The sequence below is a fragment of the Danio rerio genome, chromosome 13 (assembly GCF_049306965.1).
Source record: "Danio rerio strain Tuebingen ecotype United States chromosome 13, GRCz12tu, whole genome shotgun sequence".
Classification (NCBI taxonomy): domain Eukaryota; kingdom Metazoa; phylum Chordata; class Actinopteri; order Cypriniformes; family Danionidae; genus Danio; species Danio rerio.
This window is the reverse complement of record NC_133188.1, coordinates 3,967,501-3,995,465: the sequence shown is the minus strand read 5'-3', so window position 1 is coordinate 3,995,465 and position 27,965 is coordinate 3,967,501. Positions and strand designations below refer to the sequence as shown.

The window sequence follows — 27,965 nt, the reverse complement described above, 5'->3', positions numbered from 1 at the left end:
GTGGCGTGCTGACTGACAGACAGGTGCGTGAGGCCAGCAAACACGACATATAACCGTTTCACTTTACTTCAGGACGCATTAATGTCGCTCTGTAGGTCTATTGAAGACATTCATAAATTTTCCTAGCAAATCTAATAAATGTTGGAGACATACTCGTTACATAAACGCACTAAATTGCTTTTTAGCAGCGTTTATTTGAGAGCGCACAAGAAGATCTGCACGCTCTTGAAGCGGCTTATATTTGAGGAGGCGTGCAAGAAGTTCTGTGCACGAGCAGAGGAAATGGGCGAGCAAGCAAAGAGATCCGCATACTCGTAGGCTATTATATAAATGTCGACTTCTAATACTGCGCTCACGACATTTGTCATTGAAAAAACGCCACAGGTAGTTGGTAGATCTGTGAAAAAAAAGGCCTGCTGCCACAGCTGGAAAAAATCCTAGATTGGTTCAGGCCGGATGCATCCAGCCAAGCTTCTCTGTCCGAGTGAAGTCACGTAATTTGCGACAAACGTGATGTGACGCTGTCCACATGTAGCGAAACCATAGAGCCGGTCTATTCAATCGGCGGCCCGCGAGACAATTTGTTCCGGCCCTCCATATAGTGTGACCAAAACATCAAAAATAAATTTAGTTCAGTCGAAAAACGGCCGCTATAATTATGAAGTGACGTGCGTCTGCTCAATAAACCACATGCTGCAGTTAAAGTCTGCGCAGAGCGTTAGTCACCTGACATTAAGCGAGTGGCGCGAGCAGCCGAAAGCATTTGGATACTTAAGCTTAAAGGCCTCTCAATGCCACATTTCTGTTGCACGGAATGAAACTGCTGCAACTAAACAAAGTTATGCCACCTTTGCGCTAGTTTAAAGTTCCAAGCTTTTAGCTACACCAAGGATAATATGCACGCACACTGGATTAACTGTAGCAGCGGGCTGTTCACATATAGCATCTTTTCTGCGTGCAAGTTCGTTATTTCCAATATTAGAATATATGAATTACGTTTCTTTAATTGTTGGTGTTGTTGGAATTTGAACTTGCGGACAAAATATAGAGATAAGATGCCTGCTCAGATAAGATGAAAAGATCTTGTGTGAAACTTTAAGCAGCGACCTCATCTGAACTGAAAGTCTGCTGCCTATTGAATCTGATTTTACAAACCCGTCTAGTTCTGCTCGCTTTGTTTGGTTGTGTAGACCTGGTGTGATTGTGCATTGTGGGCAGAGTGTGACGTCAAGAGGGAAAATCAGCCTGCCAATATGTGGCACATTTTGGCAGTGACCCCCCTCACGTGCGCGTGTGTGCGTATGTGTGTGTCCCAGCCTGAGCCCTGCAGCACATTAGCAGCATGCACAGGGAACGCCATTGATTTCTTATCGGCACCACACTGAGACACACCAGCCGATTCTCTCTTCATTTTGCCCATTTTACCAGTCAGAAACTTTAAAAATAACCACATAAATACAGAGGAAAGTGAGATCGAGGAAGAGTGGGACAATCTGAAAAATCTCACCATGGCTTGCTATTGTGTGTTTACCCTCCTGTAATGCACTGACTACAGGGAACCCATTGTTGAATGCTGGATGCAAACCTTTTGAGTCACAAAGTTTTCTTGAATGACGCTGTAAGCAGCCAGATATCAAGGTTGTATTGATCACCAATATGTGAAAATTGGTTCTATTGTGAAAGGAACTGAAAAGTTTATTCTTTGGTTCTTAGAATTGTTATTTTATTAAAAACTATAGCAGGGAAAGTGTTGAAGACATTTTAACCTTTGTCTTTATGCACTTGCTGAATATCGAATGGTCTCAAATGGCTGACTGAATTAACGTCTATGCATCTGAATTGGCACTATTAAGTTGTTGCGATCAGGACTGGGGAATGTTTACCTTGCTGACTCCAGTACTTCATTTTGATGCTTTGTTTAGATTGGTCTCCACCTTTAGTCACTACCCCTCCTGAAACATAATAGACAGGACGACTCTATCTCAAATCAGACTTGTTTTAGACTTATTTTAGACTCGAGACCTGTGTTATGGCCTGTTTCCACTGAGGGATACTGTATGGTTCAGTTCAGTATGCTTTTATGGTCAAAGGGACAGTGGAAACGACCATAAAAGCATACCGAATCATACCGTACCAGAAGTAAAAATCAGCCTTTAACAGAGCGGGGTCACATGACACGTAGGGAAAGTAATTGAAAAAAAATCGTCCTGTAAATGTTAGACCGAATATATGTTCTGAATGTCGATTTTGATTACTTTTCGATGCATCGCCCATCCCTATTCTCAAAAAACTTGGTGCCGTGACCCGGATAGAGACTGAAATCACTAAATTCTCAACAGTGGCCATTCTGATCCATTCATGATCCATCTTTTGCTTTTGATTTCATAATATTTTTATGTCAGATACTAGCAGTACTTCAAGCACCAACTATTGTTAGTAACACACACACACACACACAAACCATAAACATAAAGATTTGTAAGATATTTTAGTTAAGCCATTGTAAATTTTATAATGGGGTTGAAATGTTAGGGTATTTCTCAGAGAAACCTGGCTACAGAATTATTTCAATCATTCAGCTACACAATTATAAACTACACAATTATTTCAACAAAAAAAAGCAAACGTGTGTGATTTACGGAATGACTAAAATGGCTCATCTGTGTGTTACACATCAGGGAAAACTAACACTGAATTGAATTTAACTTAAGTATGTTTTGATTGACAGTGAAAATATGCCTCTGTAAGTGATTGGATCCAAACCACACACCCTTTTCCCATTCTAAACATAGCTTCCTGTGATCAATAAGAGTCATGCAGCCAGTGGTTTAACACTTTGTTTATTGGAAACACACTCCAACATGTAATCAATCGCCCGCTTCAGAACAAGTCCACTTTTTCCTCTCCCTCCCTCGTGCCTCTATATTTGTGTCCGTCCCAGCCTATATCCAGTATCTCTTTTTCCTTCCTCCCTTATTCTCATCTTTCCTCTCTTTACCACACAGATTATAATAAGCATCCTGCTTCAAATAGGAGTATAGTTAAGTAGGCTTTTTTAGCAGGCCATCAGCTCCAGCTGTCTTTTTACAGCCATAGTTGTTTTTATTGGCTGCTGCATTTCAGCCGCCCAGTTGTATGGCTCTCATCAAAGCCTATTGATTCAAACTGCTTTTCTGGCGTTGGCGCTCGGGGAGGAAGAGGCAGGGTGGCACAGGGGGAAAGAGAGTAGAAAGGACTGTCTTTTTTGCACTGAAGGCTACTGCAACTTTGGATTCTCATGGTTTTCTCTCGGCAGGACTAACGGTGTGTGGAAGCACACTGATCTTCCAGAATGACGAGTGCTGCACCTGCCCGGAAACCTTACCGAAAGGCACCTCCGCAGCACCGCGAGACGCGTCACACTGTGCCAGTATTTCGAGAGGATGTTAGCGGGAGTGCCTTGCCATCCGCCAACCCTGCAACGTCAGCCCAGCCTGACCCCTGCCAGGTAATTTTCCCCCGAAATCATGCACCTGTTTTGCAGCGTACACGGTTTACAGGCCCTCATCCGCAGAGTCCTGAGAGATCTTCATGGTCGCAAGCATCCGACAGCGAACTGGAAGTCTCAAGCCTTTCTAGCCTAGAACTCAGTGTTCTCCCTCCACCACGGATCTTCAGCCACAGTTCTCTTGTTATGAGACTTCCTCCCAAGCATCTTCGACAACAAAAAATGAACCGTTTCATCAGTCATAGTGATGACCTGCTGGTGTTTTCTGCTGATGATGATCTTGCCTCCTCGAGCAGTTCCCAGCAGTGCATCCGAGGCAGCTCTCCATCACATTCCAGCAGAAGTGCGGAGCGTTCCCTGGTCTTCAAAGAGAAAGCTGAAATACTTGTTCCGAGAGAAGAGAAGCGTCCACCGCTTCCGGCATCTCAGATGCATGTCCATCCACCCAAGGGCATTCTTAAGCAGTCTCACCAGTTGGGAGTTTGCCTTTCTGACAGTCTGCGCAAGTCTAAGTCGGCAGAAATGTTAGACAAGGCACAAAGTCGTGGAAGAAGCAGGAAGCCCAAAAGCATGTCCTTGGACAGGGAGAAGGGGGTACGAGTCTCTCCCATGGGACATGGAACTTCCACATCATCTATATCTCCAAGCTCCATGCTACCAGACTGGAAAATGCAGCGGCTTGAGGAAAAGGTGAAATTTTCACAGTTTGTAGATGAAATCACCTACCGGGTCCTAAGCCCTGCCAATCTAAAGATGTTGCGCGGGAACCTTCCAAGGTCCACACAGACCAAGCAGCACAATCCTCAACAGTATGAATTCAAAGACCATCATGAGAAAAAACAAGAAAGGTGCAGACCTTGGGATGAGTGGGCCACTCAGCATAGCAGAACAAGCAGACAATCAAAGGAAGGAAGACCCAAGACATGGCACATCCCGGGTGATAGTCCAGAGAGAGTGCCAGAAAAGCAGCATGTTGATCCCCATCGGGAAGGAGCCCGACCTAAAGCTGAAGGCCCAATTTACAGTCGGGTGGGGGGCAGCGATGATTCCGAATGGGATGACAGGACTCCACTGGGGGATCAGCTCCAGGTTCCCCATATAGAGAACCGAACCCTGCAGAAGGACAGTGTAGACAAATCAGGGTTGCCAAAGGGTGAGATTCCCACTATTCGTGTGGAGAGTGAGAAAACGTCTTTATCACAAGTGACTGCCTTTACTATATTATCACAAATCAAGGTATGTGATTGATTCATTTTTATTGCATGAATGTTCGCTTTTGCATTGAAATCTACCCTTTTAATTCTTGTCCCTGAATATCATTGCGCTTTTCAAACCAAATGTTTTGTTAATAGCAGTTTAGTTATCTTTAGCTATCTTTTCTTTTCATTTATTTACCCTCATGTCAGTTGTACTTCAGGGATTTTAAAGAATGTTGATTCTGCTTGTTTCAGTACAATTAAAGTAAATTTTGATGTTGAACTTTCCTTAATTCTGTCAGCATAATGGCCAGTGTCCTCATCTCACTCTTCTCAAATGATGTTTTGCTCTGAACTAAAACCCCCATCACTTTGGCAACAGTTTCATGAACTTTGCCCTTGGCAGTTTTATTTGGATCACAGATTTTCATTCGTCAACGAGGAAATACAGAATTAGTCTTCAAACAACAGCATTGTTTACAAGGTTCCTCTACATTTGACAAATGTTTAAAAGGCATTGCCATTTTCAGCTCAGTGGGATACAGTGGCCATTTAGCTGGTTGAAAAAAACAGGCTGTCAGAGCGATTTTTATAGCTTCACTAGGCATGTGCATATTGACCTGTTTGGCAAAGGAGATTGTCAAATGCTTTCCCTGCTTTTTTAAAAATGTTTTTTTGTTTGCTTTATTGCCTTTCTGACATTAATTAGGCAACAAAAAGGCCATTTATAACACTGATACCTGCCCCAGTGTGTGAATTTTTGCCGGTACTGCAGTGTAAAAAAAGAGCTATATTATCAGAAATTCATGACAACATATGTTTCTATGTTATGACATAGAAGTTCTAACTTAATGTTTTTTTTTTAATGATATCACCTAATGGGAACATATATGCTGCCGGAAGTGGTGTTAGAGAGACTAGCAGAGGGCTCAACCTGCAGTCTGTGTGGGTCCTAACGCCCCAGTATATTGATGGGGACTCTATACTGCTCACTGAGCACCGTCTTTTAGATCAATGGTTCCCAAAGTGGGGGTCGGGACCCCCCGAGGGGTCATGGGACAATGAAAGGGGGTTGCCTGATGATTTACAAATATCTATTTATTTTTATTAAACCATAAGAATTTCCATATTTTATCCATAACCTAGAAAAAATAGTAATTTATAATTACTATATACTACATTATATAGTTAATATAGTAGCTAATAGTTACTAGTTCTATTCAATTGCGATCGTTGGGGTAATTACATTATATTAAAGACACAGCATAGCTTCAGATGCAGCAGTTTGATATTATAGATAGATATAGATAGATATAGATAGCCCTAACATCCATTAAAAAAATCTATGAAGAATAAACTTTGGTCTTTGGTGTGTGTGCGCCATTGCATGCAAAGTTTCTGTATTTATAACTACCTCAGAGGATATTGGGGGTCGCGAGCCACTGGCATTGTTATTTTGGGGGTCGCGAGCTGAAAAGTTTGAGAACCCCTGTTTTAGATGAGACTTTAAACCAAGGTCCTGACTTTCTGTGGCCATTAAAAAATCCCAGGATGTCTTTTGAAAAAGAGTAGGGGTGTAACCCCGGCTTCTTGGCCAGATTTGCCCACTGGCCTCTGTCCGTCATAGCCTCCTAACCATCCCCTTATCATAATTAGTCTCCTCTCCACTAATCAGCTAGTGTGTGGTGTGTAGTCTGGCTAAAAATAAGATGCTTTAACATTTAGGAATTGTTTTGTAGCCACATATAAAATAAGTTCAGAATCAGAGCAAAGTTTTTAATTTAGCCCCAGTCATATCACCCTGCAGCCTAAGGTTACTCACTGAAGCTAAGCAGGGCTGAGCCTGGTTAGTAGGAGCATGGGAGACCACATGGGAAAACTAGGTTGCTGTTGGAATTGGCATTAGTGAGGCCAGCAGTGGGCGCTCGACGTGTGGTCTGTGTGAGTCCTAATGCCCCAGTATAGTGAAGGAGACACTACACTGTCAGTGAATACCATCTTTCAGATGAGATGGTAAACCGAGGTCCTGACTCTATGTGGTCATTAAAAACCCCATGGTACTACTCGTAAAGAGAAGGGGTGTAGCTTGGTGTCCTGGCCGAACTCCCACCATCAGCCTTTACTTATCATGACCTCCCAATCACCCCATACACCGAATTGGCTTAATCATTGTATCTTTACTCCCACTATAGCTGGTGTGTGGTGAGCGCACTGGCACCGTTGTCCTTTGGGTGCCGTTGCATTATCCATGTGGATGCTGCACACTCTGGTGGTGGCGTGGAGAACCCCCTCATGATTGTGAAGCTCTTTGGGTGTACGGCCATACACAATAAATGTGCTATATTATTACACATTAAATAACATAGCCTATTGGTAAAAAAGACAAATGCACAGCAGTCTGAGTACTAAATAATATATGACGTTTGTTGTAAAATTCAAGATTGTGATTCCTCTAATACACAACAATGTTTATGTAAACATATGTTCAGTTTTTACATACTAAATGCATGCTCTTTCTTACAGGAGTCCTTATCAGATGCCGACAGGATCAAGTGAGTTTATTTTCTTTCTCTTCATTGTGACGTTTTCATTTGAGGTTTTCAAAAATGTTTCCAATTTCATTCATTGTTTAGCAGGGTTTTATTTTTTGTTTCAGTATTTAGTTCCTGTTTCCTTGTACAGGGTTTCTGATGGTTTTAAAGTTTTAAATAAATCCTAAATTGTTTTTCCATGAATAAACGCTTAAAAGGGTTTTAAATCAGAGCTGTGGCATTCATTTTTATAAGGACATTTGTTTTCTTGTTTTATTTTATATTTCTACAATCGTCATTTCTGCAGTGACAATCATTTAAATTGGTGCTTCAGTGCTATTATTCAGCGATATGATTCAGTGATGTGCTTGTATCTTATAATTAAATTTTAGATGTATAATTTGTAGTCCTATAATGTGCATGCCATGCAGATTCTACTGATATCTAGGCCCAAAAATTCTGCAGATTGTTTTTTAGTCTATCACAGGACGTCAACATGACGTCAGATGTACCCCAACGTAAAGGGGACGTTGCATTTTGTTTGGAAATAAAAATCTGGTTGATGTCAGAACCCAACTCCAATCCAACGTCAACATCCAACCTAAAATCAACCAGATATTAACGTCTAATGATGTTACAGCTTGACGTTGTGTGGATGTTACCACTGTGCCATCTATAATACGTTAGATTTTGGTTGTCATATCTGACGAATAAATCTCAGTATTTGACGTCAATATGACGTTGGTTTAAGATGTTGACTGGACGTTGAATTTTGGTCACTGTCCAACACAACCTAAAATCAACCAAATATTAACGTCTAATGATGTTACAGCTTGACGTTGTGTGGGCGTTAATACTATGCCGTCTATCAGACGTTAGATTTTGGTTGTCATATCTGACGAATAAATCTCAGTATTTGACGTCAATATGACGTTGGTTTAAAATGTTGACTGGACGTTGAATTTTGGTCACTGTCCAACACAACCTAAAATCAACCAAATATTAACATCTAATGATGTTACAGCTTGACGTTGTGTGGGCATTAATAATATGCCGTCTATCAGACGTTAGATTTTGGTTGTCATATCTGACGAATAAATCTCAGTATTTGACGTCAATATGACGTAGGTTTAAGATGTTGACTGGACGTTGAATTTTGGTCACTGTCCAACACAACCTAAAATCAACCAAATATTAACGTCTAATGATGTTACAGCTTGACGTTGTGTGGGCGTTAATACTATGCCGTCTATCAGACGTTAGATTTTGGTTGTCATATCTGACGAATAAATCTCAGTATTTGACGTCAATATGACGTTGGTTTAAGATGTTGACTGGACGTTGAATTTTGGTCACTGTCCAACACAACCTAAAATCAACCAGATATTAACGTCTAATGATGTTACAGCTTGACGTTGTGTGGGCGTTAATACTATGCTGTCTATCAGACGTTAGATTTTGGTTGTCATATCTGACGAATAAATCTCAGTATTTAACGTCAATATGACGTTGGTTTAAGATGTTGACTGGACGTTGAATTTTGGTCACTGTCCAACACAACCTAAAATCAACCACATATTAACATCTAATGATGTTACAGCTTGACGTTGTGTGGGCATTAATAATATGCCGTCTATCAGACGTTAGATTTTGGTTGTCATATCTGACGAATAAATCTCAGTGTTTGACGTCAATATGACGTTGGTTTAAGATGTTGACTGGACGTTGAATTTTGGTCACTGTCCAACACAACCTAAAATCAACCAAATATTAACGTCTAATGATGTTACAGCTTGACGTTGTGTGGGCGTTAATACTATGCCGTCTATCAGACGTTAGATTTTGGTTGTCATATCTGATGAGTAAATGTCAGTATTTGACATCAATGTGACGTTGGTTTAAGACAGGGGTGTCAAGCTAAATTCCCGGAGGGCCGAAGCCCTGCACAGTTTAGTTCCAACCCTGCTCCAACACACCTACCTGTAGGTTTCAAACAAGCCTGAAGGACTCAATTAGTTTGATCAGGTGTGTTTAATTAGGGTTGGAACTAAACTGTGCAGAGCTGTGGCCCTTTCGGAACTGAGTTTGACACCTGTGGTTTAAGATGTTGACTGGACGTTGAATTTTGGTCACTGTCCAACACAACCTAAAATCAACCAAATATCAACATCATCTGACGTTATTATTGGATATCAAAATAATGTTGTCCTTAGATGCTGGCTAGACGTTGAATTTTTATAACCTGACATCATGACGTAAATCTAACCTAATATTTACATCTTATAACATTGTGTGCCTGCTGGGATGATTGAATCTACATAAATAATTGTTAATTTCAGTCATTTTGTTAACTAATATGCAAATGTTTATATGATTTATTTACTATACAGTTTGCAAAGTAAGATTTTTCTGTCTTGCATGATATGTTATATGAGAAACTTGCTTCGTTTACCAAACAAGCAGATCTAAATGGATTTGCATTTCAAACTTTAAAGTTCAAAATGATTATTTTTTATTTAATGTTTTGCGTTTATAGAGACTGTACTCCCAAAAACATTTTGAAAATGCACAATTTTTGTGCAGAAATAGCAGAAAATGTCTGCAGATTCTGTCTGGCCTTGCCAATGTCCAAACTGATCAAATCAAATATATATGTATATGTATAATTGATCGTTATCTGTATGCATACATGTGTGTATGCGAGACGTTTATTTCCCACTACCTGCATTCCTAGGCCAGTGTTTCCCAATCCTGTTCCTGAAGGCACACCAACAGTACAGATTTTCAACCTCTCCCTAATCAAACACACCTGAATCAACTCGGAACATTAGAAGTGGGTCAGATAAAGGAGATATCCAAAATATGGACTGTTGATGTGCCTCCAGGTACAGGGTTAGGAAACACTGGTCTAGGGAGCACACGAAGAGTTGGTTTTATAGAAACTGTTGATATATGTGTGGTGTGAATGAGGTGATAGCAAAAATCATGGACTTCCACGATGAACAGACACATGAAGCAGGCTTTCCATGGCAGACAGGATGATAGTCAGCATTCAATGTTTTCATTTGTTCTGATCCATTCTGAATAACCAAACAATCTACGTACAGTAGTTTACATGCTTTGTCCTTGTTGCATTATTCATTAAGCATTCATTTAAATAAACTTATTTTTGTAGTTCAAACAATTCTGAAATTGTAGTTAAGGTGTTATAACGTCCCACGTATTGAGAAATAGTCAGGTTTAAATCGGACTCGGGGTCATTATTATAGTTGACCTGACACAAGGTTCTCAGGTAGGGTCGGGTTTAATTTTTAGGGCCCCTAAACTCTAGTTGTTATTGAAAAGGTCTTAAATTTAGCCTCAGAAAACCTGCAGAAACCCCGTTGTATAATTCATGACATGCATTGAAGAGTTCAAGTGTTAGGTAGCATTAGTCACCTAAGCTGACCCTAAAGCTGATTATTCATTGTCTCTTGCTGTTGAATGGCACGGTTGGCCAAGAGCCAATCAGGTGAGAAGGTTTAAGGGATTCCCAGCTGATTATCCCAGAGACTGCAGAGCGATGGGGGCTGACTCTAGGGTTTACGGGGTATTTGGGCGAATGTCAGAATGACAGGCTGCTGGCTGTGAGGTCTTGTGATAAAAGAGTTCCCACCTTCTATTAACATCAGACGTCCTCTCGTCTCCCCGCTGCCCCTCAGGTGCTCACTGGGGTACTAGGTCGAATCCTCTTTGATCAATGACATCTTGCCTACATTTCAGGCACAGAGGGATTGGTAGGCTTTTAGGCTTCAACGCCAGCCAGCAGGGGCTCTTAGCCAGTGAGGAGGTTCTGCTTTCTGCACAGGGGCTCAAGGCCCACTGGAACTAATGCTCAAAATTCAGCACCTGAGTTGTGCTATAGTTTTAAAAAGTGTTTCCCAAACCTGTTCCTAATGGCACACCAACAGTACACATTTTTAACCTTTCCCTTATCAAATACACCTAAATCAACTCATCAGAACATAAGAAGAGACTCCAAAACCTGAAGTTAATAGGTCAGATAAGGGAGACATCCAAAATATGTACTGTTGAAACACTGATGAAACACTGGCTAGAAATATATATTTTTATTTTTAAAGGTCCCGTGAAATTAAAAAATAAAATAAATTGGCTGTTATTTTTAGTCATTACCCCCTTGTATCTAGCAGATGTCCTTAACGTGCAATGATTGACCAGTGAATCCAACTCGTTTAATCAATCTAATTGAACAGTGAATATAGGAAATCGCAGTTTGTCTATTTTATTAAAACTATTTTTCGCAAGAAATTTAAAACAAGGCAACACAAAGATGGTGAACCTACCACAGGATTCCTGAGGTGCTTTTATTTTTATACTTAAATTTGCTAGCCTGGCTTGCATAGCTTCCATATTACGTACGTTTTTATCATTCTTTGTTTTTAAGACAATTACTTTATATTTAAAGTCCCATGAAATTTTAAAAAAAATTAGATGTTAGTTTCAGTCAACACCCCCTTGTATCTAGCAAATGTCCTCAGTGTGCAACGTTTGACCAGTGAATCCAGCTCGTGGAATCAACCTAAATAAACAGTAAATTTAGTAAATCGCAGTTAGTCTATTTTATCAAAATATTTTTTTTTCATATTTTTTAAAAGGGAAGGAGCTACTATGTCCCACATCTTTTTCTTTTCTTTTTTCAGTTGAGATTACTTCAAACATCGAATGAAAAAAAATTCACATTTCAAAGCACTTCACGGGACCTTTAAGTGAGATTGCCACACTTCTGCATAAAGATTGTGCCAGTGAGATTACTGTAAAGATTCTTAAAACTATTTTTTATTCTCAAAATGGACTAGTTGGTTACCTGAATTATTTTAGTTAGTTTTTTTTTTTGGTGCAGTGTTTGTTTGATTGCGAAAAAATATAGTAGAGATTTATGGTTTGTTCACATTGGTCGCAGATGAAGCGTTAGGTGCGAGTGATTTACTGTTTATTAAGTTTATTTAAAGGTGCAATGCGTGGTTTGCATGAATGAGCCTGGTTTATACTCCGAGTATGCTAGTTTGCTTGAGTTCGCATGTGAGTTGCATGACGAATGTAAGTTATCGCGGTGTTGGCGGAGGTTCACTTTAGGTGAGCATGACATGATTTTGGCTGGCGGAGCACACAACTTGTTTTTTGTAACTTTGTCCACGGCTCCACATTTAAAGATGAACTACTTGGAGGCAAACTTGGGAATTTGCATGTGCAACACCCTAAGAAATCCAAAACTACCTGATGTGAAGTCCTTTAGGTTTCCCATGAAGCTTTGAGGGAAAACACTGCATATATTTTGTGCACAGTTTGCCCAATGCTTTTTAAGTAAATTATTTGTAACTTTTATTGTATAAAAGTTTTAATATTAAGTACGCTTAGCTTGGATTTATAAAACGTAGCCTTTACACATTTAAACGAGTATTAAAAGCAAACATTTTCACAAGAGTCTTTTAATATTATCCAGAACCTGTTTATTTTATATATAATTAAAATGTATTCATTTAGCAACTCACTGACGACTTCACCACTGTTTCATTATGACAGTTTCTCAGTGTCGCCCCCTGTTGTTACAAATAATTGTACGACGCGCTTGCCAATGTACAAGTATAAAAACCTTCACAGCTCTTGGCTGTGAGCATGCAATCAATGGAGGCTCCTGCCGTGGACCCAGACGAAAGTTTAAATCAGGTGGTGCGAATGATGCAATTCGAGCGAATGACACTGTGTGAATTGATCGTTTTGGATGTTTTTGACATTTGACGAAGGCACCGCTTCAATCAGAAGCTTGCGATATCATTTGTTATCTGGGGGTTGTTCTATGTATATATTTATGAAATACAATTTTTATATTTATTTAATTTGTAAAATCATTCATATGCTTTTTATTTTATGTAACTGCAACATTTAAGACACAGTTTCAGTCACCTAATTTTGTATTAGCCCTCCTTGGAAATTTAATTCATATTCCCCAAATTACTTTTATCAGAGCAAGGATTTTTTTTTACAGTAATTCCTATAATGTTTTTTTCTTCTATTGAAAGTCTTATTAGTTTTATTTTGGCTAGAATAAAATTATTTTTAAGTAAAAAAAAATTATATATATATATATATATATATATATATATATATATATATATATATATATATATATATATATATATATATATATATATATATTTTTTTTTTTTTTTTTTTTTTTAAGTTCATATTTTCAGCCCCATTAAGCAATTTTTTTCCAATTGTCTACAGAATAAACCACTGTTGACTTGCCTAATTAACCCAGTTAAGCATTTAAATATCACTTTAAGCTGAATGCTAGTATCTTCAGAAATATCTAATCAAATATTATGTACTATCATCTTGGCAAAGACGAAAGAAATAAGTTATTAGTCATGAGTTAAAAAATCTTTCCGTTCAACAGAAATAGTGGAAAAAATTAGACAGTGGACTAATAATTCAGGTGGGCTAATAATTTTGACTTCAACTGTTAGTCAAAAAAGAGTTTTGGCGCAATAAAATCAATCTTATGACTTCAAACAGGAGCTTCACACAGTAAACTGTCTAACGGCAAAGGTAAAGTGTAAAAATTGGTCAATTAGACCATGGCGACCTTTCCTGGATAGCTCCCATGTAGGGCTGACAGGAAGCTAACAGAGCGGAGTCTGACTAAGTGTTGGCTTCATGTGACGCCAGGCGGAAGCGTGCCGGACACGGGCAGTCAGCAGGCACATCTATTGATTGGCCTAGTTGTCTGTTTGATGGGTGGAGAGAGCTGAACGCTGGCTGGAGTCTGACGATGGCTTTCTCCATCATGCGTTTTCACATCCCTCGGGCTGGAAATCTCGAATACATGTTGGCTATAGTTGTAAATCTCACACGAAAAAGCATTGTGAGTGTGTTTTAATTTCCTCAGACACATGAGATGGATTATGATCTCTTCACAGTTCACACTACATACCACCAGCTTAAAGGGATAGTTCACCCATAAATGAAAATGATGCCATCATTTACTCATCCTTTACTTGTTCCAAACCAGTTTCTTTTTTTTCTGTTGAATACAATTGAACAGACCTCCTAGTTTTTCACGATTTTGCGATCACTAAATCTAACGCAAAATCAACAAAATGACGTTTCTTTTTGCGACCCTGCAAAATCCTCTTTTTGTTGATCTATCTATCTATCTATCTATCTATCTATCTATCTATCTATCTATCTATCTATCTATCTATCTATCTATCTATCTATCTATCTATCTATCTATCTATCTATCTATCTATCTATCTGTCTATCTGTCTGTCTGTCTGTCTGTCTGTCTGTCTGTCTGTCTGTCTGTCTGTCTGTCTGTCTACATCTCTCTCTTTCTCTCTCTCTCACTCTCTCTCACTCTCTCTCACTCTCTCTCTCTCTCAATGTAATTCAATATTTGCATTATTGGAAAGACAAATGCTACAAATCTATCGCCAAAGCAGTTATAAAGTTTACATAAAAAGTAACAAACATATATATATATATATATATATATATATATATATATATATATATATATATATATATATATATATATATATATATATATATATATATATATATATATATACATATATATATATATATATATATATATATATATATATATATATATATATATATATATATATAAAGACAGTACACACAGTAAATAGTAGTACTAAAAAAAGATGATATTTATATATAATAATTAAATAAAATATCAACAATACATCATATTATTCAATATATCACATTAATATTCAATATATTATATTATTATTCAACATATCATATTATTCATACAAATCAATACAAAAATAGATCAGAATAAACTGTACATTTAACAATCAACATTTTAGGATAAAACAGTAATAAAAACAATAATAATCAGTATATTTACTATGATTCATTTTTCGTGATTCATTCTCTCTCTCTCTCTCTCTTTCTCTTTCCTCTTTCTCTCTCTCTCTCTCTCTCTCTCTCTCTCTCTCTCTCTCTATATATATATATATATATTTGAACAACAGTTCTCTCTGGTTCTCGATTCTGATTGGCTGATAGCCTGAGATATTTGAGTAATATCAGCACCCGTACAGCCTCTTCACCCTATGTGTATTACTCTACCCACATACAGCCTCCTATGTTTATGTTCAGTTATTTCACTTTAAGGCAATGAAAAGAACCTTTTCGTCACTATAAAAGTACATTTCATTTTAGATGAAAAAACTAAATGGCAATTAGAGGTTTTTGCATCTAAACTCTTCATATATAAATATAAATAGATTTAATGCATCTTTGGTAAAAACATGTCTGTGTACGTAAAAAGAGATAGCATATCTATTCAATGCTTCTTATGTGACATGAATATATATATGTATATAAGTATAAGTATAAGTATATTTCATATTGACAATGAGCCTTGTAATTTTCAGCTAGTCTCTGTCAATACTGTACACAATCTTCCTCACTAATTTAATTTGCAAGATTTGTGAGGGTTTTTTTTTGGCTCATGGTTGAGAATTTCTCTTCTAACCTTGAAGCAGACAAAGCTGCTTTTCATGCCTGAAAGCAACATATGCACATTCAACAAAGTGTGAAAGCCAATTGCAGGAATCTGTTTTTCACACCCAAAGCTGAACGTGACGATCCTCCTCTATTAAATAAAGTGGGGGATTTCCAAACAGATGTTAGGGTTTGTGCACAAAACCCCATAATGAGTGCGTGAGCGGGCCTCACACGTTCAATTCAGCATCTTTTATATAATAGTGAATAAGGAAAATTTAAAGCAGTCATTTTCCCGTGTTCTTCTTTGGGGAATGAGCTGCACGTCTCCTAAAAGCACACGCTCGCTTGTCTTTGTGCTTTTTACATTCGCTACTTTGTTCTTGTGCTCCATTTGTGCTCTAAACATGCCCGCGAACCGGCAATTTGCCACTAAAAAGAGTTACGTTGGTGTATTTATAGCTGAAAAACCCATCTAGGTCTATAGCATGAATCATTGATGTTCATGTTTTCTCTGCGTTGCCGTTGCTTTCAGCTGCCTCACGTTGACAGGTGTGTGAGTATCGGCCTGAACGTGTGTGTTTCCTAATGTTTCCTGTGTTATGCGAATTGTGGAAGAGGCTGGAAAGGGACGTTGCTTATTCTTGAGCATTCTCGGGAGCCTATCAGTGAGAGATTTGAAGTCTTTGAGCATTTTCGAAACCCTCATTTTTGTGTGGAGTTTGAGTCCCACAGGTCTGTCTGATGACACCGTGATGAAGGCTTGCATAACTGGTCTTCTTTTTACATTTTGCTACCGCTTTTTTCTTTTTGGAAATATAAACATTTCATCAGATGTTACTTCTTGTGGTATCAGTGCCTTTCTTAAGGCTGATTTGTCTTTCTGCATCGAGTGATCACCGTAATCCATTGCACGTGTCTGAGATTTCACGATTTTCAAAGTAGTCATGTCACAGTTGTTTTCACACTGCTTGACTAGCTAGGATAGCGTTCTGTCGCTGCTGTGTTTACACTTCAAGATGCATCAGCGACAGGGGTTTTCACACTGGATGACTTTGCAATAGGAAGAATCGCCGACAACTTTGTCTCGGTCCACAAACTACGTCTCACATCCAAACACACGCAAGAAGTGACATGGAAACAAAACGAGTTCACATAGTATATGAAGAGTTCAGATGCAAATGCTGCTAAACGCCACTTTAAAAATGAGATAATGGCATTGAGTGAGTGCTTTAGGTATGTAGTACACCATTAACAAATAGATTTGCTTTAGCACATTCAGAAATAACAGTTTGTTGGCAAAAGCCTCTAAACGCCACTTGCCTTTGACGGGAAAAGCTGCTATATACCGAGAACCAATCAGAAGGCAAGAATTAAATCATATGTTTTCAATGTCGCAGCGCGCTAATACGCCGGCTTATATAAGGAGACCTCAATTCAATGGATTTATTCCGCTTCCGATTTTGATTTTAAAAGACGGAGTTTGATAACCTGGATGAGCCTGTCCGACTGTCAGTGAATGGCAAATGAAAACGTCCCTTACCTCAAAACTCTGTGCATTCTAAGAGAAATGCACACTGAAGAAGAAAACACACTGTACAGTCGGAAGTGTAACATGCATTCATAGCGTTTGTTTGCGCAGGGGCGCTACTTTGAATGATTCTGATTTACTCTACATTAAATGGCTACTGCGTTTCACGAAAGACAGAGTTAAGATGCTGATCTTTCATCCCACGTGGATGCTACGAGGATAAACAAGAGAACAAGACCTTAAGTATGATGAGAATGAGTGAATGACAGTGGCCTGAGAGGCATCCCCTTTTTGCCCAGTAGGCCTACCTTGTGTTCTATTTGCTAATTTAAGTTATTTTTAAAAAGATAAATATAATGTATAAAACGGTACGTTACTTATATTACTTCATAATACCTCTACTTTATATTAATGGACAATGCACAGATATTGATGTTTCACACTACATTATTTGAAACCACCAAGCTTAGTTTACAGTGTTTACATTGCTCTACTTACATCTAAATCCCAAAATATCAGAAATCACAACAGATTGTTCAGATTTAATTAATATCAGTTTTAATGTTATTGATTAATACACTTGACAGATTTCATTCATTCATTTTCCTTTTGCTTTGTCCCTGGTTTACCACAGAGGAACGAACCGCCACTTACTTGACAGATTTATATATTTTTAATTGTAGGCGTTTAATGTTTGGTAAAATAATTTCTAATTGCATCTTTAGAGATTTTCAGCTAATTTCACTGTCTTGTCTCAATATGTGCATTTAGAGGTTTTTGCATAAAAGGTAGACGTGGATTTTGCTGGTTTTGACGGAAAAGAAAATTTACCTAGCTTAAAACCAAAGAATTGTCTAAAGTGACACTTTTTTTATTTACCAGGTAATAACCTTATCATTACAAATAAAAAGCAACTTCTGAACCTAACCAGTGGAGCCTGATAGGAAATACACATTTACAAAAAAGAGGTCTGATGGATTTAGAGGGTTTGTCTTGTTCATGTCTTGTTAATAACTACATAATGAGAATGAAGCCTTTACTGGGGTAGAAAATGTACTTATTTTGCTCATCTGGCTTTTAAAGAGAATTAGCGATTTCTCCAACATTTTTTTTTCGACCCGGTTGTGATATTGCTCAGATAACATGTCAAACAGACACGTGTGCTCCTGACTAATTTACACTAGTTTTCCTCCATTTCTTGGGTCCAAATGGACCGAAAAGAAGCCCTTTTAACTTCTCCCCCAACCTCCCGCTACAAGTGGATGCTGCTCTCTCATTGGCTGTAGGTAATCGTCAATTTCACACGGCATGATTTTGAATCACAGACAGCTCCAGACATTTAGCATATCAAATATCTCACGGGCATCTGCAACTCGTCTGCGACTCTCTCAGCTTGCGTCTTTGATAGTTCACACTGTGTGATTGTTACTCACATGAACGAGCACCGATTTGCCCGTGATTTCAGGCATTTCTCTGCGGTTCCTCCAAACCTGTCTGTGACTCAAAATCGGGGCTAAAATCATGCAGTCTGAACTCTGCATTAGCGTGCTTTGACACTAGCACTGTTGGTCCACACCTGAGTTCGTTTGATGTCAAAGTTCGGTCCCACTTTATATTAAGTGTCCTTAGCTACTATGTAGTTGCATCAAAAATAAATACAATGTACTTACTGTGTTCATAATGTATTTGAGAACACTTGGTGCTTTTGAGTTGGCATAGGGGTTGGGTTATGGACAGGTTTTGTGGTATGGGTAGGTTTAAAGGTGGGTTAAGGTGTAGGGAATGGTCAGCAGTGTATTTACAAATGTAATTACATAAGTTAAATACAGATGTAATTACATACAGGTATTTAATCAAGCATAAGTACACAGTAAATGCATGTATTTACACAATAAGTACATTGTAACAAACTATTAATTCCTGTGTAAGTACATATAAGTTAAGGCCACTTAATATAAAGTGGGACCCAAAGTTCTGTACATTTAGCTAGTGTGAACACTGAACTCGGGTGGTCTGAGGTACAGTCCGTGCAAACTTTGGTGCGGTTGACTTCTGATATGAACGCATTCATACCAAATAATGGATGTGATCTGCCAACTGTACAACACCTTTTAGTTTTCATAGCATTCATTCATGTGAATGTCTTGTGTATCACCTATTTTGGAGTGACCCAGTGCAAATACAGTTCCAAAAACAACTTCTGTATACCGTTGAAGTCAGAATTATTCGCTCCCTTTGAATTTTTTTTATTATTATTTTTTATTTATTTCCCAAATGATGTTTAACAGAGCAAGGGAATTTTCACAGTGTGTCTGACAATATTTTTTCCTCTAGAGAAAGTCTTATTTTTTTCAAGATTTTTTTCATTATCATGCTGCCCTAGATGGTATACAGCAGATGTGTTCAGCAGCACTGCAGCTGCCCGCACAGAGCCAGCTGCTCTCTCTCTCTCTCACACACACACACACACACACCGCCTCCTAATCACACATTCACACACCTGCAATGACTAACACTTAACTCGATCTCAGTAGGCGCAACATTTAACCTAATGTTGTACTGCAGAGAGCCTTTTAATCATCAGGCTGAAGATTGCTCAGCGTTTTAACGCATGTGCAGTCTTCTGTGCATTATAAAGCATGCTCCTCGAGCCTCATTTCAACACTTTCATGGACTTTTTCCTAACTTTGCAGGGTTTTTCAGCAGTGAAAGTCGTCATATTTGGGTAAACTTAGAGCGCAGAAAATGGAAGAGTACAACAAATCATCTTTTTACAACCGTATTTGCTAAAATAAGTAAAAGAAAACTACTTGGTGTTATTAAGGCTTTCAGAAAAAGGAAAAAAATAGTGTGAGACTAGAGGCAGCCAGAAGAGAGAACAACATCAAATTTAATGTCCTGCCTCCATAGACGCTGCATTAGAAACACCTTGCATAAGCAAGTTGCATTATGCAAATTTGATGCATAATAAATACACACACTCGCCGGCCACTTTACTAGGTACACCTGTCCGACTGCTGGTTAACGCAAATTTCTACTCAGCCAATCACATGGCAGCACCTCAATGCATTTAGGCATGTAGAAAAGGTCAAGACGATCTGCTGCAGTTCAAATCGAGCATCAGAATGGGGAAGAAAGGTGATTTAGGTGACTTTGAACGTGGCATGGTTGTTGGTGACAGACGGGCTGGTCTGAGTATTTCAGAAACTGCTGATCTACTGGGATTTTTACGCACAACCATCTCTAGGGTTTACAGAGAATGGTCTGAAATAGAGGAAATATCCAGTGAGCGGCAGTTTTGTGGGCACAATGCCTTGTTGATGCCGGAGGTCAAAGGAGAATGGCCAGACTGGTTCCAGCTGATAGAAAGACAACAGTTACTCAAATAAGCACTCGTTACAACCGAGGTCTGCAGAAGAGCATCTCTGAACACACAACATGTCCAGCCTTGAGGCGGGTGGGCTACAGCAGCAGAAGACCATATCGGGTGCCGCTCCTGTCAGCTAAGAACAGGAAATTGAGGCTACAATTCACACAGGCTCACCAAAACTGGACAATAGAAGATTGGAGAAACGTTGCCTGGTCTGATGAGTCTCAATTTCTGCTGTCACATTCGGGTGTAGGGTCAGAATTTGGCGTCAACAACATGATAGCATGGATCCATTCTGCCTTGTATTAACGGTTCAGGCTGGTGGTAGTGGTGTAATGGTGTGGGGGATATTTTCTTGGCACACTTTTGTACCAATTAAGCATCGTGTCAGCGCCACAGCCTACCTATTAGTAAGATGTACCTAATAAAGTGACCGGTGCATGGATAAACGTAAGTTTAAAAAAAAAAATCTAAATATTAAAAGCTTAAGATGCTAAGATTATGATTTAAGATGCTGATGACCGTTCCAATAAATGCATCGTAACAGTGTTGTGAAAAGAGTGCATTGTGTTGTGGATGTGCTAGTGGTTGGAGTAATTGGCAGCTTTCTGAGTCTTTTCTGGGTCGAATGTTTGACACCTTCTGCTGTACATTGGCTGTAGAATGTGAAAGTAGCTAAGATACACCTGTAGTCCTGTAATAGACTCTGTCAGGGATTATGGGTACTGGACGTCATCTTGGTTTTGAGTTGTTGTATTTTTTTTTTTATTGAGTTGCGTCCCACAAGACATACTATACACTTACACACTGTACACTTAAAAGTTATAGTGTATGACTTTTGGGTCATCCCAAATGTAACACTTATTTTTTGTTTACTGAATGGAATTTCTAACCACTGACGACATTTACAGTAAGAAACAGCAAATTAAACACTTGGGAAATATTTTTAAAATAATACAAATTTTTCAAGAGGGCTAATAATTTTGACTTTAACTACATATAAAATTAGATTACAACTTTGAAAATTATTCCTTAAACAGTATATATATATATATATATATATATATATATATATATATATATATATATATATATACACTCACCAGCCGTTATAAGGTACACCTGTCCAACTGTGTGTTGTAATGGTGTTGGGATATTTTCTTGGCACACTTTGGGCTCATTAGTACCAATTGACAACGCCACAGCCTACCTGAGTATTGTTGCTGACCATGTCCATCCCTTATGACCACAGTGTACCCATCTACTGATAGCTTTTTCAAGCAGGATAACCCACCATGTCATAAAGCGTGAATCATCTCAGACTGGTTTCTTTAACATGACAATGAGTTCACTGTACTCAAATGGCCTCCACAGTCACCAGATCCTCAATCCAATAGAGCACCTTTGGAATGAGTTGGAATGGGAGATTCGCCTATATATATATATATATATATATATATATATATATATATATATATATATATATATATATATATATATATATATATATATATATATATACACCAAATTATGAAAAAATATGAATCGGTTTGTCCACAAAACACTGTCAAGTGAGTTAAATTCACTCATATGAAAAATGCATGAGGCTAATGACACATTTTTCCCCATATTTGATGTCAAATCTGGAGCAAAACATCAGCGCACTTTATATTTCTCCATACCTAAACATATATGAGATGTTTATGATGTGACAGACACAACAGCCATATTTAAACGACAGTCGTTTCATAAACATCTTTGTGGAGTTCATTACATTTCTGTTTGCAATATGAGCTGTAAAATGACACCAGACATGACAGAACGGTCTATTAGAGGAATACTATATGTATACAGAGGAAATGTGAGCTTGCACAAATGCACATCAGAAATGCTTTTCGAGGCAAGATGAAGAAAAAAGAACATCACGGCACATCCCTTTACCTATCGTGTCCTTTCAGTGTCGTCCTGCAGTGTGTGCTCAGTTTTTGTCTCTGTTCTTCCAGTATTTATAACCACGTTTTCTGGTTACTATGGAAACAGCTGTAAAGGATTTTAGTGTCGTGCCAATCATTGCGCACACATAGCTGGAGCAAACTATAAACTACGGCTGCACAATATATCGTTTCAGCATCAATATTGGAATGTGTGTATCTGCAAAAGTCACAACGTAGCATATGCAATGTTGTAGGATTAAAGTTGATCAGCACAACACTTGAGGATACTTGAGATTTGTGGAGTTATTGCAAAGTACAACCACAACAGAGTGAATCTTTATCTTTTAATTAAAGCATTTTAGGAGAGTTTAAAGCATTTGGGCACAAAATTTACAACATTTGTAACTTTACTCTAGTAATACAATAAAGACTATATAGTAACTATAATTAACAAAGTTACTTTTAAAATTATGGATTACAATATCGAATTACTCCTCAAAAAAGTAACTAGTTGCTTTTGGGGAAAGTTACTTTTGAAAGTAATGTATTACGATATTGAGTTACTCCCCAAAAAGTAACTAGTTTCTTTTAGGAAAAGTTACTTTTTAAAAGGAATGTAATATGATATTGAATAAGTCCCCAAAAAGTAACTAGTTGCTTTTGGGGAAAGTTACTTTTGAAAGTAATGCATTACAATATCGTGTTAGTACCCAAAAAAGTAACTAGTTGCTTTTGCAGAAAGTTATTTTTAAAAAGTAATGCATTATGATATCGAGTTACTCCTCAAAAAAGTAACTAATTGCTTTTGGGGAAAGTTACTTTTGAAAGTAATGCATTACAATATCGAGTTACTCTCCAAAAATGTAACTACTGTAGTTGCGTTTGGGGAAAGTTACTTTTGAAAGTAATGTATTACAATATCGAGTTACTTCCTAAAAAATAACTAGTTGCTTTTGGGGAAAGTTACTTTTGAAAGTAATCTATTAAAAGACGAAGTTACTCCCCAAAAACTAACTAGTTGCTTTTAGGGAAAGTTACTTTTGAAAGTAATGCATTACAATATTGAGTTACTCCCAAAAAAGTAACTAGTTGCTATTGCGGAAAGTTACTTTTGAAAGTAATGCATTACAATATCATGTTACTCCCCAAAAAAGTAACTAGTTGCTTTTGTGGAAAGTTATTTTTAAAAAGTAATGCATTATGATATCGAGTTACTCCTCAAAAAAGTAACTAATTGCTTTTGGGGAAAGTAACTTTTAAAAGTAATGCATTACAAAATCGAGTTACTCTCCAAAAATGTAACTACTGTAGTTGCGTTTGGGGAAAGTTACTTTTGAAAGTAATATATTACAATATCGAGTTACTTCCTAAAAAATAACTAGTTGCTTTTGGGCAAAGTTACTTTTGAAAGTAATCCATTAAAAGACGGAGTTACTCCCCAAAAACTAACTAGTTCCTTTTAGGGAAAGTTACTTTTGAAAGTAATGCATTACAATATTGAGTTACTCCCCAAAAAGTAACTAGTTGCTATTGCGGAAAGTTACTTTTGAAAGTAATGCATTACAATATCATGTTACTCCCCAAAAAAGTAACTAGTTGCTTTTGTGGAAAGTTACTTTTGAAAAGTAATGCATTACGATATTGAGTTACTCCCCAAAAATGTAACTAGTTGCTTTTGTGGAAAGTTACTTTTGAAAAGTAATGCTTTACTATATCGAGTTACTCCCCAAAAATGTAACTACTGTAGTTGCTTTTGGGGAAAGTTCTTTTAAAAGTAATGTATTACAATATCGAGTTACTTCCTAAAAAGTAACTAGTTGCTTTTGGGCAAAGTTACTTTTGAAAGTAATCCATTAAAATATCGAGCTACTCCTCAAAAACTAACTAGTTGCTTTTGGGCAAAGTTACATTTGAAAGTAATGCATTACGATATTGAGTTACTTTGCAAAAAGTAACTAGTTGCTTCTGGGGAAAGTTACTTTTGAAAGTAATCCATTATAATATCAAGTTACTCGCAAAAAAGTAATTTTAAATTAAAGTAGATTTGTAATTTTAAAGAAGAAACATTTTACTCAATTACAAGGAAGACTATACAGTGTTATTTAACATTTCAGTACCTGATAACTGTTTGACTCTCCGGAAATCATAAATCACCGTTTCTTTTACTTTTTTGAATTGTCATTTAATTGCGAGCCCAGCCAGCAGTTTTTCAAGATTTCGAGATTCATTTCTATGTCTTAGCTTTGGTCTTGGGCGAGCTGCCAAATGAACTGACTTTATTTGAAAGGGAATTTGATGAGGATGGTGACCTTAAGTGCTACAATGCTGTGAACTCTATCTAACTCTATTTATCTGTTTCTCATTCAATCTGTTCTTTGCTCTCTTATTTTTGCAGAATCCTGCAGCAGCAAAATGAAGACCTCCGGCGCCGACTGTCCCAGACCACACATAAGATGGAGGCCATGGAGACGGAGTTCGAAACCAGTCGACATTACATGCAGGCGGAGCTTGGTCGAACTAGAGACGACCTGGAGAAAATGAGAGACAAGTTTAGAAGGTTAGTCAAAACACACACACACACACACACACACACACACACACACACACACACACAGGCAAACATTAGCAGTTGTGCACTAGATGTTAAAAATGGTTTTGCTTTAACCCAGGTGCTTCTGTGGTTATTTAAATACTTGTAACAAATGATCATACTGTGTTCTTGAAAAGTCTGAAGGTGTGTCATAACCAGTGTTGTGGAAAGTTACTTTTAAAAGTAATGCTTTACAATACTCAGTTACTCCCCAAAAAAGGAACTAATTGCTTTAGTGGAAAGTTACTTTTGAAGGTAATGCATTACAATGTTTAGTTACATCTCAAAAAAGTAACTAGTTGATTTTGGGGAAGGTTACTTTTGAAAGTAATCCATTACAATATCGAGTTACTCTCCCAAAAAATAAAAAATAGTTACTTTTGGGGAAAGTTGCTTTTGAAGTAATCCATTAAAATATGGAGTTACTCCCCAAAAAGTAACTAGTTGCTTTTGGGAAAAATTACTTTTGAAAGTAACCCATTAAAATATAGAGGTACTCCCCAAAAAAAGTAACTGGTTACTTTTGGGAAAAGTTACTTTTGAAAGTAATTCATTTCAATATCGAGTTACTACCCAAAAAGGTAACTAATTGATTTTGGGGAAAGTTACTTTTGAAAGAAATGCATTAAAATATTGAGTTACTCCACAAAAAGTAACTAGTTGCTTTAGTGGAAAGTTACTTTTGAAAAAGTAATGCATTACAATGTTAAGTTACATCTCAAAAAAGTAACTAGTTGATTTTGGGGAAATTTCTTTTGAAAGTAATGCATTACAATATTTAGTTACTACCGAAAGTAACTAGTTGCTTTTGGGGAAGGTTACTTTTGAAAGTAATGCATTACAATACGGAGTTACTTCTCAAAAAAGCAACTAGTTCATTTTGTAGTAGTTACTTGTGAAAGTATTGCATTACAATGTTTAGTCACTACTCAAAGTAACTAGTTACTTTTGGGGAAGGTTACTTTTGAAAGTAATGCATTACGATATTGAGTTACTCCCCAAAAAAGAAACTAGTTGTGTTAAATTTTATGGTAATGCGTTACATTATTTTTGCGTTACATTTCTTTACCTTTGCTGAGAGATCAAGCCTATCAGAACCAGCAAGTTTTTTTTAATACTTTTTTTAAATAGAACATTATTTTTTACAAACTTTATAAGCTATAAACTCTATAAAATATTTAGAGTTTTTATATGTATGCACTTTATGAACTACACCTTCACCTACAGGTTAAAGCAATGCGTTTGCTACTTTTGTACTTTTTGTTTTATTAGTGAAGTAAAATCACCGCTCATTGAGACCATCTCCTTTTTACATGAGTAAGGATTTTGGATACTCCACCCACCTCTGATTTTAATAGAGCTATTTATTTTTTAAAAGCTAATCAATTAAACTACAAAATAACTTACTGGACATTTTTTAAGAAGTAACTCAAATATTAGTACTTAAGTAATGCATTACTTGTTTCTTAGAAAAGTTCCTTGTATTTACGTAGTACCTTAAAGTACTTTACATACCTTGTATTACTTTTAATGTGTTGCCCACAACAATGATCATAACTATTCACGTCAACTGCTACAGTACATGTCAAATAGAAAAACCGTAATAGAAGCTAGCCAATCACAGTTATTAAGGAATAAAGTCACAAGATCTTGTGTGAACCACACATCATTCATTAATTTATTCATTCATTTTCCTTCGGCTTGATCCCTTATTTATCAGGGGTTGCCACCGCAGAATGAACCACCAACTATTCCAGGATATTTTTTACGCAGTGGATGCTCTTCCATCCACATTCCAGTTGTGGAAAACACCCATACACACTCGCAAACTCACACTACTGTCAATGTAGTTCATCCAATTTACCTACAGTGCATGGACAGTGGAGGAAACCGGAGCACTGAAAGGACACACCAACTCAGGGAGAATTTTGCAGCATTTGTGTGTACAAATTACAAATAGAAAACTTGTAATTACTGAATCACAGCTTTTAAAGCAGCAACCGTTAATCCTCGGTAAAAGTAGACTCGTTTTGAACAGGCTCTGAATAAAGCAGAGTCTCGTATGTAATTTGGAGTAATAATGGTTTAATAAGATGAGACATTTGATTAGATGAAAACAAGCAAAGGTGTTTCTGCAGTTGGGAAGAAGTGTGAAACGAGCGCAAGATCACTATTGCGTGAATTTACCTGTTTACAAGTACATGTCTTATTAGTGTCACCTTCACACATTAGATAAACACTTTAAATGGCCTTTCATTTCAAAAGAAAATCTGTGAAGCTGATAATTGGCTGCTAATTACTCTCTTGACAGCCTCAGTTTATTTTAGCTCATATTTTATTCATAATAGTTTTTGTTTGTTTGTTTTCTTTCTTGGACACTTGTACAGTGTTCAGTATAAAAGAGTATACAGAAATTATTTTAATCCATTTCTCAGTGACAAGTTTATAGAATATAACTATTTTATAAATATATCTATATAGAGAGAGAATATATATATAGAGAGAGAATATAATAATATCATGTTTTGTGCATTCGACAGGGCTCGCACAAGGTGCTTAAAGTGCCTGAATTTGGCTTTTAGAAATTAAAGTCCTGGAAAACCTGGAAAAATGTCTTGTTAAACATCATTTGGGAAATATTTAAAAAAAGAAAAAAGAAAAAAATCACAGAAGAGCTAATAATTTTGACTTTAGCTGTAGCTCCACGCTAAGAACTGACAAATGATGTGTCTCGTTGAGGTCTGGGTTTTTTTCAATCTTCCCTAAGTTCACAGGTCAG

General features: G+C 37.4%; 1 protein-coding gene across 6 annotated transcripts in view; it reads left to right on the top strand.

Annotated features, from left to right (window-relative positions):
* tjap1 (tight junction associated protein 1 (peripheral)) overlaps nucleotides 1-27,965 on the top strand; it is a 155,632-nt gene that overhangs the window by 72,468 nt on the left and 55,199 nt on the right. For 3 of the 6 annotated variants that reach the window (NM_001365539.1, XM_068212900.1, XM_073919796.1), the window contains exons 4-6: nucleotides 3,296-3,487; nucleotides 7,207-7,235; nucleotides 24,992-25,153. In NM_001365539.1, the coding sequence (NP_001352468.1) occupies nucleotides 3,332-3,487; nucleotides 7,207-7,235; nucleotides 24,992-25,153 (347 nt within the window). In that variant the 5' untranslated portion in view covers nucleotides 3,296-3,331. Of the gene's footprint in view, nucleotides 1-3,295; nucleotides 4,724-7,206; nucleotides 7,236-24,991; nucleotides 25,154-27,965 lie in introns of all 6 variants that reach the window. The other 3 variants (XM_068212899.2, XM_021480930.3, XM_073919795.1) reach the window with 1 other exon arrangement.